The sequence below is a fragment of the Aquarana catesbeiana genome, linkage group LG01 (assembly GCF_042186555.1).
Source record: "Aquarana catesbeiana isolate 2022-GZ linkage group LG01, ASM4218655v1, whole genome shotgun sequence".
Classification (NCBI taxonomy): Eukaryota; Metazoa; Chordata; class Amphibia; order Anura; family Ranidae; genus Aquarana; species Aquarana catesbeiana.
The window spans coordinates 375880168-375902168 of NC_133324.1; the positions used below are offsets into that span (position 1 = coordinate 375880168).

At 42.9% G+C, this 22001-nt stretch overlaps 1 protein-coding gene across 1 annotated transcript in view; it reads left to right on the forward strand.

The window, feature by feature from the left end:
- The window catches only part of FRMD3 (FERM domain containing 3), a 340642-nt gene that overhangs the window by 262801 nt on the left and 55840 nt on the right, over positions 1-22001 (forward strand). The window contains exons 7-9 of the mRNA XM_073633722.1: positions 11141-11228; positions 14794-14882; positions 17329-17392. Coding sequence (XP_073489823.1) covers positions 11141-11228; positions 14794-14882; positions 17329-17392 — 241 coding nt within the window. The remainder of the gene's footprint in view (positions 1-11140; positions 11229-14793; positions 14883-17328; positions 17393-22001) is intronic.

Below are 22001 nucleotides of genomic sequence, written 5' to 3' on the forward strand. Positions count from 1 at the left end.
CGATGTGGAAATGAATATATGATTTTAAAGTTTGACCATAGATACGCTTTAATATAAAATCTCTTTTTGGTGCAGCAACAAGTTGGGGGATGTGGGAACTTTGGATAAATTTTTTTTGTAAAATGACTTCATCCTACTGCAGGGAAAAATAAGCATCATCTGAGTGTGTATGTGCTAATAGAGCCTCTGACCAACCCTGAACGCAGTGTGCGTCCAGGGTGGCTATTTATGCTGAGTTTCTGGCAACACACAAACAGATGCAGCTACTGTGACCATAGCATAGAGCAGGGGTGTCCAAACTTTTTTTAAGAGGGCCAGATTTGATTTGAATTCTCTTGCCTTTGTGGCTGTTTTTGAGTAAAGAGATATACCGTATTTATTGGCGTATAACACGCACCTTCACTTTAAGAGGGAAGTTTCAGGAAAAAAACTAAAATTTTAAATAAGGAACTATGAAGCAAAATAAGGGTCAATGCCCATCTGCAGCCCCACCATTGCCATGAATGCAGCATCCACCATTGCCAGTAATGTAGCACCCAGTATGGCCAGGAATGCAGCCCTGACCATTGCCAGGAATGCAGCCCCACATCATTGTCAGGAATGCAGCCCCCCATCATTGTCAGGAATGCAGCCCCCCATCATTGTCAGGAATGCAGCCCCCACCATTGCCAGGAATGCAGCCCCACATTATTGTCAGGAATGCAGCCCCCACCATTGCCAGGAATGCAGCCCCACATCATTGTCAGGAATGCAGCCCCCCATCATTGTCAGGAATGCAGCTCCCCATCATTGTCAGGAATGCAGCCCCCACTATTGCCAGGAATGCAGCCCCACATCATTGTCAGGAATGCAGCCCCCCCATCATTGTCAGGAATGCAGCCCCCCATTATTGTCAGGAATGCAGCCCCCCATCATTGTGAGGAATGCAGCCCCCCATCATTGTCAGGAATGCAGCCCCCATCATTGTCAGGAATGGAGCCCCCACCATTGCCAGGAATGCAGCATCCACCATTGCCAGGAATGTAGCACCCAGTATGGCCAGGAATGCAGCCCTGACCATTGCCAGGAATGCAGCCCCACATCATTGTCAGGAATGCAGCCCTCCATCATTGTCAGGAATGCAGCCCCACATCATTGTCAGGAATGCAGCCCCCCATCATTGTCAGGAATGCAGCCCCCCATCATTGTCAGGAATGCAGCCCCCCATCATTGTCAGGAATGCAGTCCCCATCATTGTCAGGAATGCAGCCCCCATCATTGTCAGGAATGGAGCCCCCACCATTGCCAGGAATGCAGCCCCACATCATTGTCAGGAATGTAGCCCCCCCATCATTATCAGGAATGCAGCCCCCCATCATTGTCAAGAATGCAGCCCCCCATCATTGCCAGGAATGCAGCCCCCCCCCCATCATTGTCAGGAATGCAGCCCCCTATCATTGTCAGGAATGCAGCCCCCCATCATTGCCAGGAATGCAGACTCACCATTGCAATCAGTGCAGCCTGACTGATGCCCATCCATCTGCAGCCTCGGAGGGGACAGGGAGGGGGTGGGACGAGCGCCAAAAGATTAGATACAGGAGAAACTCCTGTTTTCTCAGGTGCCTCTTTAATAGAAAGTTCCGTCTCCTTTGATGGACAGAACAGTCGTCCAATGGCAGCGCTGGAGACGGGACTTCCTATTTCAGAGGCTGCCGTGTAAACAGGAAATACTCCTGTGTGCACGGCACTCGTCACGCCTCCTCCCTGTCCCCTCCAAGGCATCTGGACATATATTTCTTTTGTGGCCCTGGTGCTGGGAGATCGTTGGGGACCAAAAAAGATATACATCCAAATAACCAGACGGGCCGTTCAAAACCAGAACGCGGGTCGCGATTGGACCGCGGGCCGGACTTTGGACATTCCTGGCATAGAGGGTTACAAATGTACATGCACCATCTGACATCTTACTTTTATCTCCATGGCGAAGTTTGTCAGTGTTTGTTTTTTTAGCGTTGTTCTTTAAATTCCTGTAGACAATAGGAAGTTTGAAGATAAATGCTTTGGCATGTCACCTCACTGCACTGTACATCATCAATCACATACAACTAGACAAGATGACTGAGAAATAACAAATGGGATTTATTAGACACTGTCACTGTGTGTAATGGACATCATTGTGTAAAGTGACAGCTAAAGAGATATAAAGACTGGAGCTTGCTTTCTTTCAATAAGGCTAATCGGCATATTACATTCAAAAGATTATTTTCTCTCTGCCAATCATAACAGTAATAAAACATGAACATTGTCCGGTGTGTAACAAGGACAGTAATGCTAGATAACAGTATAATGAATGCTGATACCTTAATACATCTAAAGCTAAAATGGTTTTTATATTTAGACGGAATAGGGGAGGGTTAAAACTACTGTCAGTATTTTTTTTTTTGTCATCTGTATTTCATGGGGAGATTTTTCTTCACTTCCTCTCCTGTAGACTCAACAGGAAGTGTGAGCATATGAGGAAAATCCCCTCCTATAGAGTTGTCACAGGAAAATGTGGAAGGTTTCTCCTCTATTCTTGTTCACATATTAATGCAGCTCTGTAATAATCAAAGTGATAACAAAGTTTTGTTTTTCTTGTTTTTGTTTAAAAATAACAAACTTGTTATACTTACCTGCTCTGTGCAGTGGATTTGGATCCTCCTCCTCTTGGGTCTCTTGCCAGCTCTCTTGGCCCCTCCCTCCTGCCTGGTGCCCCCACAGCAAGCAGCTTGCTATGGGGGCACCCGAGCCAAGCCTCTGCTCTGTGTATCCATTCAGACAGGGTGTGCCCCAGCCCCTCTCTATCTCCTCATTGGCTCACTGATTTTAATTGACAGCAGCGGAAGCCAATGGCACCCCCTGTGTGTCTCAGCCAATTAGGAGGGAGAGTCCTGGACAGCCAAGTCTCTTGTGCAACATCACTGGATCGAGATGTGGCTCATTATTATTTATTATTATTATTATTATTATACAGGATTTATATAGCGCCGACAGTTTACGCAGCGCTTTACAACAACATTAGGGCAGACAGTACAAGTACAATACAATTCAATACAGGAGGAATCAGAGGGCCCTGCTCGTTAGAGCTTACAATCTAGGAGAGGTAAGTATTAGGGGGGGCTGAGGAGGGCTGCTGCACACAGAAGTTTTTTTTTTATCTTAATGTATAGAATGCATTCAAAAATATAAAACCTTCTGCCATTAGAACCACTTTAATGCACAATAAAATTTACTTTTTAAATGCAAGCAGTGTAAGTAAATGAAGTTGACCTAGTATCTCCTCAGACAGCTGAACTTAGAGAGGGGGAAGGAGAAACTGCACAAGGAGCCATTAAAGCGTTCTGCACTGTGAGAAGCCATGTTGATAGGAGGAGAGCAAAGTGACAGAGAGATTAGCTCTTCTTCTTTCATCTTGTAGTCACAGGGTGGGGGTTGAGAAATTAACCTGTAAGTACAAGTTAAACTACAATAGAGAAATTTTAGGTACCCTCCTCTGTTAGACAGGGCTGTCCTATGTGGCAAAGCTGTGTAAATCTCAGGACTGCATGGACATAAAGACAAATCCCTTCACAGGTAAACTGCTCTCATATATGTATTTAGCTATTTGCCTGGAGTTAAACCGTAATGGGTTCAAAGAACAATGGGTGAGCTATCATTGGCAGCCATCAAGCAATCCAACTGGCCAAAGTCCACTCAGTTTACCCTAATCTGAATTTTCTGCAACCCAGTGCAGCCAAACTCCAGCGAGCACACCATACGGTAGGTTCACTGGTAGTTTACTCACTCAAGACTGTGCTGTATGACCCCCTTTTCTGTACTTCCTGTACCACCAATCACCTTCAAAGTGCCATGGCAGATGTGTCCGGTTGGTAATTGTGAGATAAGTCTTACTATTGGATTTTTTTTAATGAGACTTTCTGTATGTTATAGGGAACTAAGAGTCAGCGATGGGTGTGTTTAGTAATTCCTCTCCCATATCACAGGCAAGGTTTTTTAGATCACCATTTTATTGACAAAAGGTATTGGGTAAACTGGTGTACTACTAGGGTGGACTAGTGTGCTACAATGCCTAGATGAAAAATTGAAGTATTGAGCAGGTAGGTTGTGTCCACTGTATCCATCTCCAGGATTTGTATTTGAAGTTGAACTGGGGTGTATATTTAAATACAAAAATTGTGTTTTCCACAGGACCTTGTGTTAGATGCCAACAGAACTACCAGATATTGTGGGGTTGTTGGAGAAAACCAGATCATTACTCTTAAATTCCAAGCAGAGAATGTCCCTGAACTTGGAACAGTGCATCTACCCACTATTCTAAGATGAGGGAATTGAACTTTATCTTCTGGATTTTCAATGGTAGTGAGATATGTAGTTATCTACTTTTTTAAGAAGGCAACGCTGTATTTTGCACTGGTTTATTGGATAGCTATTTAGTTCCTTTAAGTGCATCTCACTATAACCTGTCTAGTTACTAATAGGGATGCACCAATACCTTTTTTTTTTTTTTTTTTATTGGCGAGTACAAGTACCGATACTTTTGGTCAAGTACTCACCAATACCAAGTTCCAATACTTTGCAGTGCAATTTATGTCAATTAAAAAAAAATGTTAGAACTCACAGTTCATATCTGGCCAAATGCAAAATCTGCATAGAAACACCCACCAAGTGGCTTAAGAATTTTGAGTTCCCAGAGTTCCTCCTTACATCAGAGGACAGGGGTCACAGCTGAAGAATCAGAGGACGGGATCACCGCTGGAGAATCAGAGAACAGGGACCTAGCAGGTCACTTGACAGAGTTCCTTTCCCATCCCAGCACTGTATACAGCTCCCCCCCCCACACTACACAGGGCTGGAATCACATTCCTTTACTCACAGTCTGTCAGTCTTCACAGAGTGTATCTGGTTTTTATGTTGCCGTTCTGACCTCCCAGCAGAGGAACAGTATAAAGTGCCGTAATGGGAAAGGAGCTCAGCAACCGGGCATAGCATCCAGGGGGGAGGGGGTGGTCAGGGGGATTTGGGGGGGGGCGCAACTTAGATCTGGGGGGGGGGAGCCATGTGACACAAAATCTGGAGCCTGGGGCCCCTCAGGAGATGTTAAGGGATTTGTTTTAGCAATTTCTGAAGGTTTCTTTGTCATTGTTGCCAGGTGTTGGGGAAGGTCAAGTGTCTTTCCCCAGTTGTGAGGGAAGTGGGGTAAGCAGACATCTCTGGGTGGGGGGTACAAAGAATCCCAGCTGGTGACTAGGAGACACTGAACAGTGTCTTACCTCACCAGTAACATCCATCCCATGGTGGCTACAGGACGGCACTCTTATCCTCTTAACTCGCTGAGTTCGGTTACGATTCCATGTTGCCAGCACACAGCACAGACACTTCCCCATCCTGGGCTGTTCTCACCCCATGCTGCTCTCCATTCAGGAAATGGCTCACAGCTTCTCCCTAGCAATGAGAACACAGGCGTGTGGACTGTGGAAGGCAAAGTGGAAGCCCAGTATTGGAGCGTGGCCGTGTGGCCCTAGGGCAGATCTGAGCTGGCCTTTGTGGAGGATATGATAATATGACAGCGAGGCTGCAGGGGCCCCCTGGACCTAGGGGCGGGGTTGCGATCGTGACCCCTGCAACCCCTTATGCTACGCCCATGGCTGGAGGTGCTCACAGGGCTGGAGGAGAAGTGAGTACCGTGGGTATAGGGCGGAAGTGATTTTAGCTTGGGGGCGGACCGCTGGACATCTCCTCCAGCCCTGTGAGCATCTCCAGCGGGCGTGATTTGCTATCACAGTGGAACCAGAACACCTATGCAGATTTTGCATTTGGCCAGATATGTACTGTGAGTTCTAAAAATTTTAATGAACTGCCCACTAGATGGCTCTTTTTCCTTTCTATACACACACATACAGGAGCGGTGGGGGAAATCACATGAGATTCGGACAGTAATCGCACCGCATTACTGTTCAAATTGAATGCAATTCTTTGCACTGCGATTTGCGCCCATTCATTTTTTATTGACGCTAATCATACCGCAAAGTATCAGTTACAGTATTGGGAGCATTTTTGCAAGTACCAATGCTCAAGCAAATGCTTGGTATTGGTACCGATATCGGTATCGGTGCATTCCTAGTTACTGCATTTACCCACAAACTGAGCTGGTCATACAGTAGTAGAATTTTGTTAGAAAATGTTCAATCTAAAGGGGGGGTTCCGGCCGCTATATATTTTTTTTTAAAGTCAGCAGCTACTAACACTGTAGCTGCTGACTTTTAATAAGGACACTTACCTGTCCAGCGAGCCCGCGATGTCGGCCCCCCGAGGCCGATCCGTCCAACGGATCGGACGCCGGCGCCTCCATCTTAAAGAAGGGAAACAGGCAGTGGAGCCTTGGGGCTTCAGTGCCCGTTTCCTATTGCGCATGCCCGAGTCGCGCGGCGCTTTGTGAATGGCCCCGTTGCTTCCTGGGACACACACAGTTCCCAGAAGGCAACGGGGCCGCTCCCTGAAGAGGAGGAAGCGCCGCGGAGTAGGAAGAGGCAGATTAGGAAGACTGCCTAGCAACAAGGGTTTCAGGTAAGTTAAAAGTGTTTTTTTTTTCAAATGTTTTTTTTTTTTTTTAAGATTTTTGATGCTATTTTTTATTTTAGGGTGGCCCTCCACTTTAAGAACATTTGTCTGATTTTCTAATTATTAGTGGGGTCAAATCGACAGTAATGACAAGAAATTTCAAAGAAGCAGGATGGAAAATGTTTCCATTCACTTCAAAGTTGCATTGTTAAAAGCAACATTTTCTGAAGTACTTTCGAATGACATTAGTCATGTCATGGAATGTGCTCATGAGTATTTTCTTACGAATGTTTGTATGAATACTTGTACGAACATTCCTTCAAAAATCTACTAATATATGGCTAGCTTTAGTAATACAATGGCTTTTCAAGGGTCAGTTCAATCAAAAAAATTTCAGGTTTGGGAGGACTTGGCTTCCTATATCTCTGAGGGGCCAGGAAATGAGAATACTATTTGTTTTTGTAAATTATTATTATTATAGGATATAGCGCCAACAGTCTGCGCAGCGCTTTACAACATGAGGGCAGATAGTACACTTACAATACAAATCAATACAGGAGGGATCAGAGGGCCCTGCTCATTAGAGCTTATAATCTAGAAGGGAGGGTCAAGTGGAAACAAAAGGTAATAACTGTGGGGGGTGAGCTGATGGAGAAAATGAAAAAACAGTTGTTAGGTGTGGGTAGAGTGGGCTTCTATGAAGAGAAGGGTTTTCAGGGATCGTCTAAAAGCTAACAGAGTAGGAGATAAGCGGACAGATTGGGGTAGGGCATTCCATAGGATTGGAGAGGCTCTGGAAAAGTCCTGGAGGCGAGCATGAGAGGAGGTGACGAGGGAGCTAGAGAGCAGGAGGTCTTGAGAGGAATGAGGAGAACGAGTAGGTTGGTATTTAGAGACTAAGCTAGTGATGTATCTGGGGGCTAAATTGTGGATGGCTTTGTACGTAGTTGTTAGTATTTTGAATTTAATTATTTGGCCAAGCAGAAGCCAGTGGAGGGATTGACAGAGAGGAGTAGCAGACACAGATCGATTGGTAAGGTGGATGAGTCTGGCAGCAGCATTCATGATGGATTGAAGAGGTGATAGACTATGTAGAGGTAAGCCAATGAGAAGGGAGTTGCAGTAGTCGAGGCAAGAGATGACCAGCGAGTGAATTAAGAGCTTTGTTGTGTCATTGGTTAGAAAGGGGCGTATTTTGGAGATGTTGCGGAGGTTGAGGCGGCAGGATTTGGACAGTGATTGGACGTGTTGCTTAAAGGAGAGTTCAGAGTCCAGGAGTACACCTAGAATCTTGGCATGTGGGGATGGGCTTATAGTTGTGCCATCGATTTTGACAGAGAGATCAGGGGAAGGGGCATATAGGGGAGGAAAAATTATAAGTTTGGTTTTGAGTAGATCGAGTTTGAGGAAGTGGTGTGACATCCAGACTGATATATCTGATAGTAAATTAGTGATACGTGAGGAGACAGAGGGAGTGAGCTGAGGGGTAGAGAAATATATTTGGGTGTCATCAGAGTAGAGGTGGTATTGGAAGCCATGGGAGGCTATCAGCTGACGCAGGGAGGTGGTGTAGATTGAAAATGGGAGAGGTCCTAGAACAGAACCTTTGGGGACCCCAACTGAGAAAGGAAGTGTAGAGGAGGAAGTAGAGTTGTAAGAAACGCTAAAGGTGCGATTGGATAAGTAGGAAGAAAACCAGCGAAGAGTACAGTCACGGAGACCAAAGGCATGGAGTTTTTTGAGGAGGAGGGGGTTGTCAACCATATCAAAGGCAGCAGAGAGGTCCAGGAGTAGGAGTACAGAATAGTGTCGATTGGTTTTGGCCGTTAGTAGATCGTTTGTTAGTTTTAGGAGAGAAGTTTCTGTGGAGTGTTGAGGACGAAATCCAGACTGAAGGGGATCATAAAGGCTATTATCAGCGAGGTGGACGCTCAGTCGGTTGTAGACCAGACGTTCGAGAAGTTTGGATAAGAAGGGGGGCAACGTGTTGGGGAGTAGGTTGTTAAGATTGGATAGGTCCAGTGAGGGCCTTTTTAAGTATGGGTCTGACAAGTGCATATTTTAGAGAGTTGGGGAAGATGCCAGAAGAAAGGGAGAGATTGAAGATGTGGGTTAGAGAGTGTAGCATAGAGCCAGAGGGTGAGCGTAGCATTTGTGAGGGAACAGGATCCAGGGGGCAGGTGGTAAGGTGGACATTATCAAGTAGTTTAGCAACCTCGTCTATAGTGGTGGGGTTGAAAGAGGGAAGTAATGATTGTTCCTGTGGGCATGAAGTGTAAAGTGTGGAGGTTATTGGAACAGTGAATTAGCTTCTTGATGTAAAAACAGAAACCTCTTTGTGGAATTATATTAAATAGAGGTCACCCTTAAAGAAATGTTTAGCGTGGCGGACTTTCTAAAACTCAAATATATTATCGTATCTTTATATAAATAGTGTATGAATATAAAGATAAACAGGAAAAGGATATATAATAACAATGTAATTGGCCGAATTGATCTACTGGACATGCCAGACATGCCAGAGCTGTAATGCAGTTTCATTTTCCATGTAAAGACTTTATGGCTTTATATCTGTGCCTCCCAGTAATGACTGCATTCATTCATATACACGGGACATAGAGACTTTCCACAGTTGTTTTCTGTGTTGTGTAGTACAAAAGAGTATGAAATCACTTACATTTTAAATTAGAGCCAATTCACACCTGAATTGCACATGAAAATGGTTCACATCCCTGTGTGATTCCTGTGCAACTCACTGCATTTTTTTGAATGGGCTAAAAACACACTGAATTGCACCAAAAGTAGTGCATGCAGTAGACGCACTGCACCAAAACGCAATATACTGCAGTGCATTTATGCTCTGCGTTTGGGGTGTCGTTAAGAATATATTGACACCCACAGCAAATTTTTACTGCTTGTCTCAATGATCACCATCTCCGAAAAAGGAAATCGGGGGCAAGCCCTAAGGGCTTGTTTACACTTGTTGATTAGTAACACACATTAAAGAGCCTACTGCTTTAACATGCATTTTTTTATGTGTTTTTGAAGCTTCTGTGACTTGGAAAAATGCCATATGTGTTGGTTTTCTATTTTTCCAATACATGACATACAAAGCAAATCTAACTCTGAGTAGACTCCCCTCTACTGCTGCAGGTATGGGTACTATTAAGGAATAATGGCTTTGCAAGGGGCTTAATGGCTTGTGTCGATGGCAGGTCACAAGGAGCAAATGGCAATTTAGAATGGGACCAATACTATACAACTGTGACCAAAACATTTCACCTGGCCCCATTGACTTAAATAGCCACATTAAATTAACTGCAGCAGTGATGCAAAGCATGTGAACAGCTCCCTCCAGCTGTATTGCAGACTTTACAGACCCCTAACCTCATATGTAAAAGAGGCCCTAGGGGAGGTGAAAACATTTTTAGTTTACTTTATGATATTTTTGCATCACATAGTAAGTCGATTTGGTACTACATTAGCCTGTAATACTGGAGGCCTTAGTTGTACTTTATATGACATTTAACCACTTGACGACCAGCAACATTCTGGTACGTTACTGGACTTCAAGTGTCCGTTTTTTAGAGCCAACGGTTGGACTGCTTTTTCAAACAGGAGGATGGGATGCCCACAATCCATGGCTTCATAGGGCTGTCCTATCTCACCGGGAGTCCCATTCCACCAGCCGGCACATCTACCAACCGATCATAGAGGACGAACAAAGACTGGAACCACTTTGTTCATCTCTATGATATAGGGAACTGGAAGTGATAAACTTGTATCACTTCCCGGTTTACCTGGATGTAAACTGTGCCATTTTTAAAAATGAAAAGCATTTGATCACACCAATCTTAATGTGATCAAATGCTTTTAAGGGCAGAGGAGGAATCTGGGGTCTCTCCATAAAGAGTACCTGTCACATGCCTATTTCTTTCACAAGGGATGTTTACATTCCCTGTGACAGCAATAAAAGTGATAAAAGAACAAAAAGTTCAAGTGACAGTGTAAAAATAAAATAAATGAATAGTTAAAAAAATAATAATAATAATTTAACCATACAGAAGGCTGTGTCTATAGGGAGGAAGTTGTTCCTATCCCCATCCAAGTTATTACCCCAAAATAAAACATAAAAACAAAGCTCAAGGACTGTTCACTGTGTTTGGATGAAAGCTGAAGCTGTGCAACAGTGGGGAACCCTGTCATCTGCTACCCCTATGGGGGTAGTGCCACATATAGCTAGTAGTAGGAGGTACATCTCCTAAGGGCAGTTTCTTTGTAGCACTTCAATCAACTGAATGCATGCAGGTTTCTCAGCAATATGTTGGGGAAAAATATGCTTATTAACATTAGCAGAGTTTTAAAAACAACTTACTCTTGTAAAAAATGTATGACATGTCCCTTTTATAATGATAACATATGACCTAATATACGTCAGCACATTTTTTGAATGTTATTGCTGTTTCCTTTGGAGTGGGAAGATGAAGTGCGCTATCTCAGGGCATGTTTTGCTTACCATGTAAAACATTAATGACCTCTTCTTCCTCCTCTTTTGCCATTTCAGAGGTCAAAACCCAGCTGTTGCAGAATTTAATTTGCTGTTGAAAGCACATTCCCTGGAAACGTATGGCGTTGACCCTCATCCATGCAAGGTACCACAGCTGTTTCTAGTCCACTGTCCTTATACTTTTACTATATGATCAGCAATTTCACACTTAAACTGTGTGACTGATGGAGTAATAGATTTTGAATAGATAAATATGTGCACTTGAAGTGTTAGAGCTATCTCTGTGTAGCTAATAAGATGTGTTCTATGCCATTTACTACACTCTGTGCTACAAGGAAGTTAAGTGGTTTGTTGGTTGACACATCAAAATTTAATATCAAGTTTGTTTTCAATGTGTGTGTTGAGTTTTTGGATTTTATTTCTTGTTAGGCCCCTTTCACATTGTGGCGGGGGCGGCATTGGCGGTAATGCAACATACAGACAACACAGGGCTCCAAATAGTGACAGGGGTTCTGCAAAGCAGGGAAAAAAACAGCAAGATAAGATCCAGTAGTAAAAGCACCACATAACACACACATTACACATTGTCAGGTGCATATTTAACCCCACTGAGCGTCCAAGATGTTAACCTCTTCCCAGCCAGTGTCATTAGTACAGTGACAGTGTATAGCACTGATCACTGTATTAGTGTCAGTTAGTGTACCCCCCAGCCAGTGTCAGCTAGTGTCAGATTGCCTGCCATACTATCACAGTTCCACTATAAGTTGCTCATCACTGCCATTACTAGTATTAAAAAAAAAAAATTCCAGTATCTATACCAGACGCTATAACTTTCATGCAAACCAAATAATATGCACTTATTGGGATTTTTTTTCACCAAAGACATGTAGCAAAATAGGTTTTGACCTAAATTCATGGAGAAATTAGATTTTTCTTTTTTTAAATGTTATTGGATATGTTCTCTAGCAGAGAGTAAAAAATATTATTTTTTTTCAACATTTTCTATCATTTTTCGTTTATATCGCAAATAATAAAAAACCCAGTGGTGATCAAATACCACCAAAAGAAAGCTCTATTTTTGTGTGAAAAAATGCGTACAGTGTTGCCTGACCGCTTAATTGGCAGTTAAAGTAGCGCAGTGCTTAATAGCAAAAAATGGCCTGGCCATGAAGGGGGTAAAACCTTCCGGAGGTCATGTGGTTAAGAACTGTCAGTATTGCCCTACAGCCACCAACCTTGTCTAAAATGATCTTACTCCATCATCATGTTTAAGTGTGATTGGTTGCTACTGGGCAGTACAAACAGTTCTTGCCGATGACACTGATGAATGAGAACTATTGTCCCTTTCACTATTTTACAGTGGGCAAAATAATTATTTGATCTCCTGCAGATTTTGTAAGTTTGTCCACTTACAAAGAAATGAAGGGTCTAAAATTTTTATCATAGGTGTATTTTAAATGATAGAGACAGAATATCAACCAAAAATCCAGAAAAAAAACACATAATACAAAATTTAAAAATTGAGTTACAATTCAGTGTGTAAAATATGTATTTGATCCCCAAGCAAAGCATGTCTTAGTACTTGGTGGAAAAACCCTTGTTGGCAAACACAGAGGTAAGAAGTTTCTGGTAGTTGGTTACCAGGTTTGCACACATCTCAGGAAGGCTTTTGGTCCACTCTTCTTTACATATCTTCTTCGCTGTCGCTTGGCAACTCGAAGTTTCAGGTCCCTCCATAGATTTTTTAAAGGATTAAGGTCTGGAGACTGGCTAGGCCACTCCATGACCTTAATGTGCTTCTTCTTGAGCCACTCCTTTGTTGCCTTGGCGGTATGTTTTGGGTCATTGTTATACTGGAAAACCCATATACGACCCAGCTTCAGTGTTCTGCCTGAGGGAAGAAGGTTCTCAGCCAAGATTTTACAAGTCAGCCTGTACCTTTAGCAGAGAAACAGCCCCAAAGCATTATGTTTTCACCTCTGTGCTTGAGTGTAGGGATGGTGTTCTTAGGGTCATAATCAGCATTTTTCTTCCTCCAAACACGGCCAGTCGAGTTATTACCATAGAGCTCATTTTTGGTCTCATCTGACAACATAACTTTCTCCCAATCTTTCTCTGAATCACTTAGATGTTCATTGGCAAACTTCAGACAGGATTGTACATGTGCCTTCCTGAGGAGGGGGACCTTCTGGGCGCTGCAGGATTTCAATCCATAGCGGCGTATTGATTACCAACGGTTTGTTTGGTAACTGTGGTCCCAAGTGCCTTGAGATCAATCACAAGCTCTTCCCTTGTAGTTCTGTGCTGATCCCTCACTTTTCTCATGATCATCTTTACCCCATGAGTTGAAATCTTGCATGGAGCTCCAGACTGAGGGCGAATGATGGTTATTTTGTATTTCTTACATTTGCGAATATTCACTCTAATGCCCAGTACACACGGTCAGATTTTCCAACGGAAAATGTGTTATAGGACCTTGTTGGAAATTCCGATCGTGTGTAGGCTCCATCACACATTTTCCATCGGATTTTCCAACACACAAAGTTTGAGAGCAGGATTTAAAATTTTCCGACAACAAAATCCGTTGTCGGAAATTCCGATCGTGTGTACACAAATCCGACGGACAAAGTGCCACGCATGCTCAGAATAAATAAAGAGATGAAAGCTTTTGGCCACTGCCCCGTTTATAGTCCCGACATACGTGTTTTACGTCACCGCGTTTAGACCGATTGGATTTTCCGCCAACTTTGTGTGACCGTGTGTATGCAAGACAAGTTTGAGCCAACATCCGTCGGAAAAAATCCTAGGATTTTGTTGTCGGAATGTCCGAACAAAGTCCAACCGTGTGTACGGGGCATAACAGTTGTGTCCTTCTAACCAGGCTTCTTGCTGATGGTCTTGTAGCCCATTCCAGCCTTGTGCAGATCTACAATCTTATCTTGTCCCTGACATCCTTTGACAGCTCTTGCCCATGATGGTGAGGTTTGAATGGAAGAAAGAGATTCTGTGGACAGGTGTCTTTTATACACATAATGACTTGTCCTTAGGAGCACCTTCTTAAATTGACAGGACTAATCTTTGTACCACATGAGCACATACTGTAGCCCAGGGATCCTCAAACGGCCCTCCAGCTGTTGCAGAACTACACATCCCATTAGGCATTGTAAAACTCTGACATTCACAGACATGACTAGGCATGATGGGAATTGTAGCTCCTGAACAACTGGAGGGCCGTAGTTTGAAGACCCCTGCTGTAGCAAGTCTGTGGGAGCCAGAATTATTGTTGGTTGGTAGGGGATCAAATATTTATTTTACTCACTGAACTGCAACTCAATTCATAACATTTGTATCATGTGTTTTTTTATATTCTTTCTCTATCATTTAAAATACACTTATGATAAGTATTATAGACCTTTATTTCTTGGTAAGTGGGCAAACATCGAATAATTATTTTTGCCACTGTATGTACAGATGCAGCTTTCATAGATATAGGTAGCACATGTGTTTTATGTCACAAAGATCTATGGTTTAAATAAATGAGCTTACATGCACAACGCTTTGAGAAGAATATTGTGGTGCAGGCACATTGCACTGCATTTGCCCATTGATACAATTCCTAAGTTTGGTTTGCAAGCGTACTGATGTATACTAGGTCTGCTGATTATGAAACTGGCTCTTGTTAAACCCCGTATCACCTTTGTTGTTTTAAGGACTCAACAGGGACCACAACATTTCTAGGATTCACTGCCGCGGGGTTTGTCGTTTTCCAGGGAAATAAAAGGATACATCTAATAAGATGGTAATCACATTTCATGTTGCTGCTTATTAACTAATGACGTGCATTTGTGAAAAGTAAGCCACAAGAGAACTGTACAGGGATGATTTTAGAGAAGAAATGCTAGTTCTTTACACTGTGGTTTATAAATTCCTCACATGGATTAAATATTTAATCTAAAAAAAATCATATGGGGCATATGAAACCAGAGAATACTCCCTCCTCCTCTTTCACTTAGGGTCCATTTACCTTTTGTACACAGACTGCTACATACAGTAAATGAATGGGTGGTGTAAATGCACGGATGGGTGGTGATTATGGTAATGGTCTTGTTTTGCAGTTTTGAGGTCCTCAGTGTCATTCGGGGACTACACTTCCATAGAATGGTTAAGTTCCCCCTGTGCTTTATTGGGCTTCTTCCCACATTCCAGCACTATTTTGTTAAAGTGTCTGTAAACCCTTACATATACCCACTGAAGTGACTGGCCTCAGCTATACACAGAGACGAAACAAATCCCCCTACAGAAGTTGTACCTGTTTATCTGTAGTCTTCTCTACATCCAAAGTCCAGAATATATAAGCTTGTCTGAGCTGTCAGAAAAATAGGGGGCGGAGGGGTGAAGTTACACTCTGCAGAGCTCAATGAGGAGAGCTCTTGAGAGCTGATTGGAGGGAATGGACACACCCCCCTTCACACAGCACATAGGAACAGAGCTAAGGCCGTCAATAAGCTGGAGGTTCCCCGTCACTATTTTCTCTTGGTGCTAGGAAAACTTGTCAGAAGTGATTCATGCTGATAGCAGAGAAACCAGGCAGCAGACAGAAATGACACTTAGTGCTCCTAATTGAGACACATTATAGAGGGATGTGCTTTGTTCATATTGCATGGTTGAGGTTTACAACCACTTTAAGTGAACTGGTTTCTGAACACAGTTAGCCTTATGCCGCATACACACGAGCGGACTTTACGGCAGACTTTGCCCGGCGGATGGGATTTCGTCGGACAGTTCGATCGTGTGTGGGCTCCAGCGGACTTTGTTTGCTCAAAAGTTGGACGGACTTAGATTTAAAACATGTTTTAAATCTATCCGTCGAACTCGAGTCCGGTCGAAAAGTCAGCTCGTCTGTATGCTAGTTCGATGGACAAAAAGCCACGCCGGGGCAGCTATTGGCTGCTGGCTATGAACTTCCTTGTTTTAGTCCGGTCGTACCTCATCACGTACGAATTCGACGGACTTTGGTGGATTGTGTGTAGGCAAGTCCGTTCATTCGGAAAGTCCGTCATAAAGTCCGGCGTAAAGTCCGCCGAGCAAAGTGTATGACTGTGGTAGAAATAAGTTTATCAGTTCCACATAACTTACATAAGGCTGCTTAATATGTCAGTGATCTATAAATGTCTGAAATAAATAAACATGCCTATCATGTGAGAGACATGCTAATATGAAAGGTGCCACTGGTGTCAGCCTAGCAAAATGGAGTAAGGGGTATTTTTTTAGGATGCCTGTTGGGTCTCAGTGATTATATAATTACATTGAGCTCTAGATGGAGACAAATAGTTAAAGTGTGAGAGTAGGCAAACAGAATAAATTGGAATTCCAGCCCAAATAAAAAACATTCAAGGATAAAAATGAAAAAGCAGCTTTTGCCACAATACTCACCTTCAGCTCGAAGTTATACACCACAGTCCTTCTTTTACATCACTAGATGTCTTCAGATGTCTGGGTTGAATGATGCTCAGCGCCACTTCCTTTGAGCATCATTTGTCATGGGCTTGCCCCCTGGATTGAGTTTAGAAAATTATAGCACTGTGCACATCGCTCACGTGTAGCTACATGAAAACTGTTAAGTACAGCATGAAAAGCCAATCCCAGAGAGGAAGGACCCATGACATCAGCAGACCAACCAGAAGAGCCTAGGAGAAAAGGTCTGTATATACCTTTTTTTATGTGTGTGTGTGTGTATAGGTTGGAGTTCAAAGAAGAAGTTGTGATCCAATTAATGGAAACATTTTCAACATTTCACTTTTGCAGAAGTTGATTAAACAGTCGACTTTTGTCCAATGGGGAAACCCACACACTGATCGGAAGTTGGCTGGAGCAGCTGACATTCGATCAGTGTATGGCCAGCTTCAAGCTCCATTTGTTAGAATCACAGTACTAAGCAATGCAGTAAAACCTAATTGGCTTACAGTTTTAGCTCTCCCTATTCCAGACTGAATACTGATGTAGAGAAAGCTAGTACAAACACAGATTGGGTTACTATTATTGACGTGTATTTAATTACTTTGAATACACAACTACATTAATAACAAAAAAATACACACACACACACACACACACACACACACACACACACACACACACACACACACACACACTAAATATAACTGTTTTTTTTGCAGATAGGCTTGAAGGTAATTTTCTTAAATTATTTTTCTCTGTGCCTTACAATAATGCCTTTCCTTTTCTAGGCCAGACGTCTGCAAAATGAGATTTGATGGGAAGACATTTTATGTTGTTGTACTGCAGAAGGAGGTAGGAAAATGTGGTTCATCGTGCACACCAACAATCTCTCTTCTTATACTGATGTGAATTGAATTTTTTTTTTTTTTGCACCTGTCTTTAAAACACACCTGTCAAAACAACATGGATAAAGGCAAGTTGCAGCTTTTTAGCAGTGTAACTGTACAAACAGACAAATAATTTACCCACTAGAATAAACCCTTCACCTTAAAGAAACCCAGCTCACTCTGCCTGTTCAGTAACTCCTTAAAAGCTTGAATAGGGCTGTACTTCTAGGTCCAAGACTGTAAACATTAGATGAGGCTGCTGCTGTCAGCAAAAGGAAAGTAAACACCTGGGTAGAGGGTTCCTGCTTTGTTTAGGTTAGGGACTATGGTAAGTGGGTTTTTTCACCTGGGTACAGGGTTCCTACTTTGCTTAGGTTAGTTACTATGGTAAGTGGGTTTTTTCACTTGGGTAGAGGGTTCCTGCTTTGTTTAGTTTAGGGACTATGGTAAGTGGGTTTTTTCACCTAGGTAGAGGGTTCCTGCTTTGCTTAGGTTAGTGGCTATGGTAAGTGTTTTTTTTTACCTGGGTAGAGGGTTCCTGCTTTGTTTAGTTTAGGGACTACGATAAGTTGGTTTTTTCACCTGGGTAGAGGGTTCCTGCTTTGCTTAGGTTAGTGGCTATGGTAAGTGGGTTTTTCACCTGGGTAGAGGGTTCTTGCTTTGCTTAGGTTAGTGGCTATGGTAAGTACATTTTTTCACCAGGGTAGAGGGTTCCTGCTTTGCTTAGGTTAGTGGCTATGGTAAGTGGATTTTTCACCTGGGCAGAGGGTTCCTGCTTTGCTTAGGTTAGGGACTATGGTAAGTGGGTTTTTTCACCTGGGTAGAGGGTTCCTGCTTTGCTTAGGTTAGTGGCTATGGTAAGTGGGTTTTTCACCTGGGTAGAGGGTTCTTGCTTTGCTTAGGTTATGGACTATGGTAAGTACATTTTTTCACCAGGGTAGAGGGTTCCTGCTTTGCTTAGGTTAGTGGCTATGGTAAGTGGATTTTTCACCTGGGCAGAGGGTTCCTGCTTTGCTTAGGTTAGGGACTATGGTAAGTGGGTTTTTTCACCTGGGTAGAGGGTTCCTGCTTTGCTTAGGTTAGTGGCTATGGTAAGTGGGTTTTTCACCTGGGTAGAGGGTTCTTGCTTTGCTTAGGTTAGGGACTATGGTAAGTACATTTTTTCACCTGGGTAGAGGGTTCCTGCTTTGTTTAGGTTAGGGAAGATGATAAGTGGGGTTTTTCACCTGGGTAGAGATTTCTTGCTTTGTTTAGGTTAGGGACTATGGTTTTTCACCTGGGTAGAGGGTTCCTGCTTTGCTTAGGTTAGGGACTATGATAAGTGTTTTTTTCTTACCTGGGTAGAGAGTTACAGCTCTGTTTAGGTTAGGGACTATGGTAAATGGGTTTTTTAACCTGGTTAGAGGGTTCCTGCTTTGGGACTACGGTAAGTGGGTTTTTTCACCTGAGTAGAGGGTTTCTGCTTTGCTTAGGTTAGGGACTATGGTAAGTGTTTTTTTTTTTTTTTTTTTAATATAAAGGTGCCTTTTAGTTTGTTTTTACCTGCCTCTTAGTGGTAATAATGAACTCCCAAATTAACTCTAAAAATAAACCTTTTACATTTAATCCAACTTAACCTAACTTTTCACCCTTCAAGAATAAGTTCATCTTTTCAAACATTTGAACTTTTAAACCCATATATAGGGTGTAACATGTTCTTATTTCACTCTCCACCTCCTTACTGCCCTCCCTCTGTGTGACATTAGGTGGGGATCCCCACATCTGCTGTCAGATTTTGAAAATGGCCCGCACAGCCGCATTATCAATTCACAGGAATCTGTGAATGAAAAATTCCCGTCTGCCACCGCAACAGATGAACTTTGAATAGACTGCGGGCATGCTGACAAGCTCACTTGTAGTTCATTCACACTGCCAACAGCTTAGAAAATGACAGTCCTTACAGAAGTACAGGCAACAGAGCTGTAGACAGTGTGTGCAGGAGCCTGACACGAGATCTGCTGATTGTGGGTGCAATACTTTGAAGGTTCCTGTTTTAAAGAAAATAATAAATGCACATTTTTTTACCTGCAAAAATATGTGCATTTATTATTTTTCAATTAAAGGTGAACTTAGCCTTTAATTACCGGTAAATCTCTGAAACTCACTTCTAGCACCTAATCTATCTCTGAAAATTAGCTTTCACACTTAATCGAACCCTAGCACCTAACTGTATTCTTTCACTAAACTTAAGCTTTAACCTAACCCTTATGCCCTGTACACACGGTCGGACTTTGTTCAGACATTCCGACAACGAAATCCTAGGATTTTTTCCGACGGATGTTGGCCCAAACTTGTCTTGCATACACACGGTCACACAAAGTTGTTGGAAAATCTGATCGTTCTAAACGCGGTGACGTAAAACACGTACGTCGGGACTATAAACGGGGCAGTGGCCAATAGCTTTCATCTCTTTATTTATTCTGAGCATGCGTGGCACTTTGTCCGTCGGATTTGTGTACACACGATCGGAATTTCCGACAACGGATTTTGTTGTCGGAAAATGTTATATCCTGCTCTCAAACTTTGTGTGTTGGAAAATCCGATGGAAAATGTGTGATGGAGCCTACACACGGTCAGAATTTCCGACAACCAGGTCCTATCACACATTTTCCATCGGAAAATCCGACCGTGTGTACAGGGCATTACACTTTAAGGAAACCTGAGAAAAAACCCTGACCCTAGGCCTAACTCCCCTTAAGTTACAGTCAATAGTAGATGGCACAAAGGATGGGAAATGGCTGAGTTCATGAGCCAAAACAATAGAATGTTCTCAGTGGTGATGACCATGAGGGACAGGCTAAGCAAAAAGCAACATTCAGAAGGCAGCTTCCTGGAAATGTGAAGGAATCTCTGTACAAATGAAAACAGAGTGCCACCATAAGTGCAGCATATACAAAATCAAACAGGTTTATTAGACAATTGGCAAATTACAAAATAGAGAACAAAGTAGTGCTTGTCAGACCCGCCCCTCTTTCCTGCTTTTAATGCTGACGTCACTCCTGGCCCATGACCACGGGAGTTCTGAGTGTCCTGGAACACAGTGTACCATCTGGTGGACTTCTTCCCCCATTCGATGCTCTGGATTGTCCAGATCCTTTCTTGTGCTGTGTACCTCCCGACCCGTGGTGGGTCTGACAAATGCTACTTTCTGCTCTATTTTGTAATTTGCCAATTGTCTAATAAACCTGTTTTGTTTGGTATATGCTGCACTTAGAATGGCGCTCTCTATTTGTTTTTCTTCACTACCTGCCCTTAAAGTTAATCTGTGGCCAGGCTATGAACATTCAGATATTTACATATTCTTAGCAAGTAGTAAATGGGCTTTAAAACAAGCTTTAACTGACCTACACAGCTTGAGGCACTGTTGAGCAAATCATCTTCAAAATTCACAAGAGAAACAGTAAAGCTGTCCAAGTCTTTCTCGAAGCAACTCAGCTCATCCGGCTTCCCCTCCTAGCAGTGACTTGGCAGCATTCTAAATCTCTCATGTAAATACAGAGCATGAGCTCTGACAAGGAGAGCAAGGGTAGCTGAGCTGCTAAAAGAATGTTTTGAATAACTTAAAGCGAGGTTCCACCCAAATTTTGAACAATATCTGTATGTATTCTCTTCCTTGCCTAGATGCTGACATGCCGTTTAAAAAAATTTAAATCGCCGTAATTACCTTTTATTTTTCTATTCTTCTTTGCACTTCCTGGTTCTCCTCCCGTGGGAGTAGGCGTGTTTCTAGCCTCTCCCAGACTCCGCACAGCCTCCTGGGAGCTAGTCTCAGGCTTCCCAGGATGCCACTGAGCATGTGCGGGAACGAGCGGTGAATGCTGGGAGCACAGCATTCACCGCATCCAGGAAATAAATGCTTGTGGGCTTCAAATGCCCACAATGAAGATGGTAACCGCCTGCAGTGAATAATATAAGTTATTCTTTCCAACAAAATCTGACACAGGCGGACATATTACACACAATATGTGAGTATGTAATGCTGAGAAGAAAAGTTTGTGAATGAACTTAAAAAAAAAAAACGATAGAGAGGTGGACCCCCGCTTTAAGTGTTTCTACTTTGAACTTTTAGAATGAATTGTCCTACAGTGCATAAAGCTACAGAGGTCATTGATGGCATATTTTAAAGCTCATTCAATGCTTGTTTATAATATCTAAATATTTGACTATCCATAGCTTGACCACAGGTTCACTTTAAAGAGGAAATTTACCCAGGTCATCAATTACACAATAAAGGCACATTTGCTATTGTTACATGGCAATGAATAAACAACTATTTATCACCAACAGCAAGCTTTTGTTTCTCTGCATACCTCAGTGTATTTTTCCTCACTGCTGTACTCTTGGTGGCCGTTTGCAGTAACGGCAGGGGATTTCCTCTCCCTTTCCATCCTGGAACTCTTTGCGGCCCCTTCCCCCATGACACACAGGGAGAGCCTGTACCTACTGAAATATGTGCTGCTGATATCTCAAGAGTCTGTGAGTAGTACATGCTATGTCATTCTCACCTGGGGGGGGGGGGGGGGGTGGCAACAAGA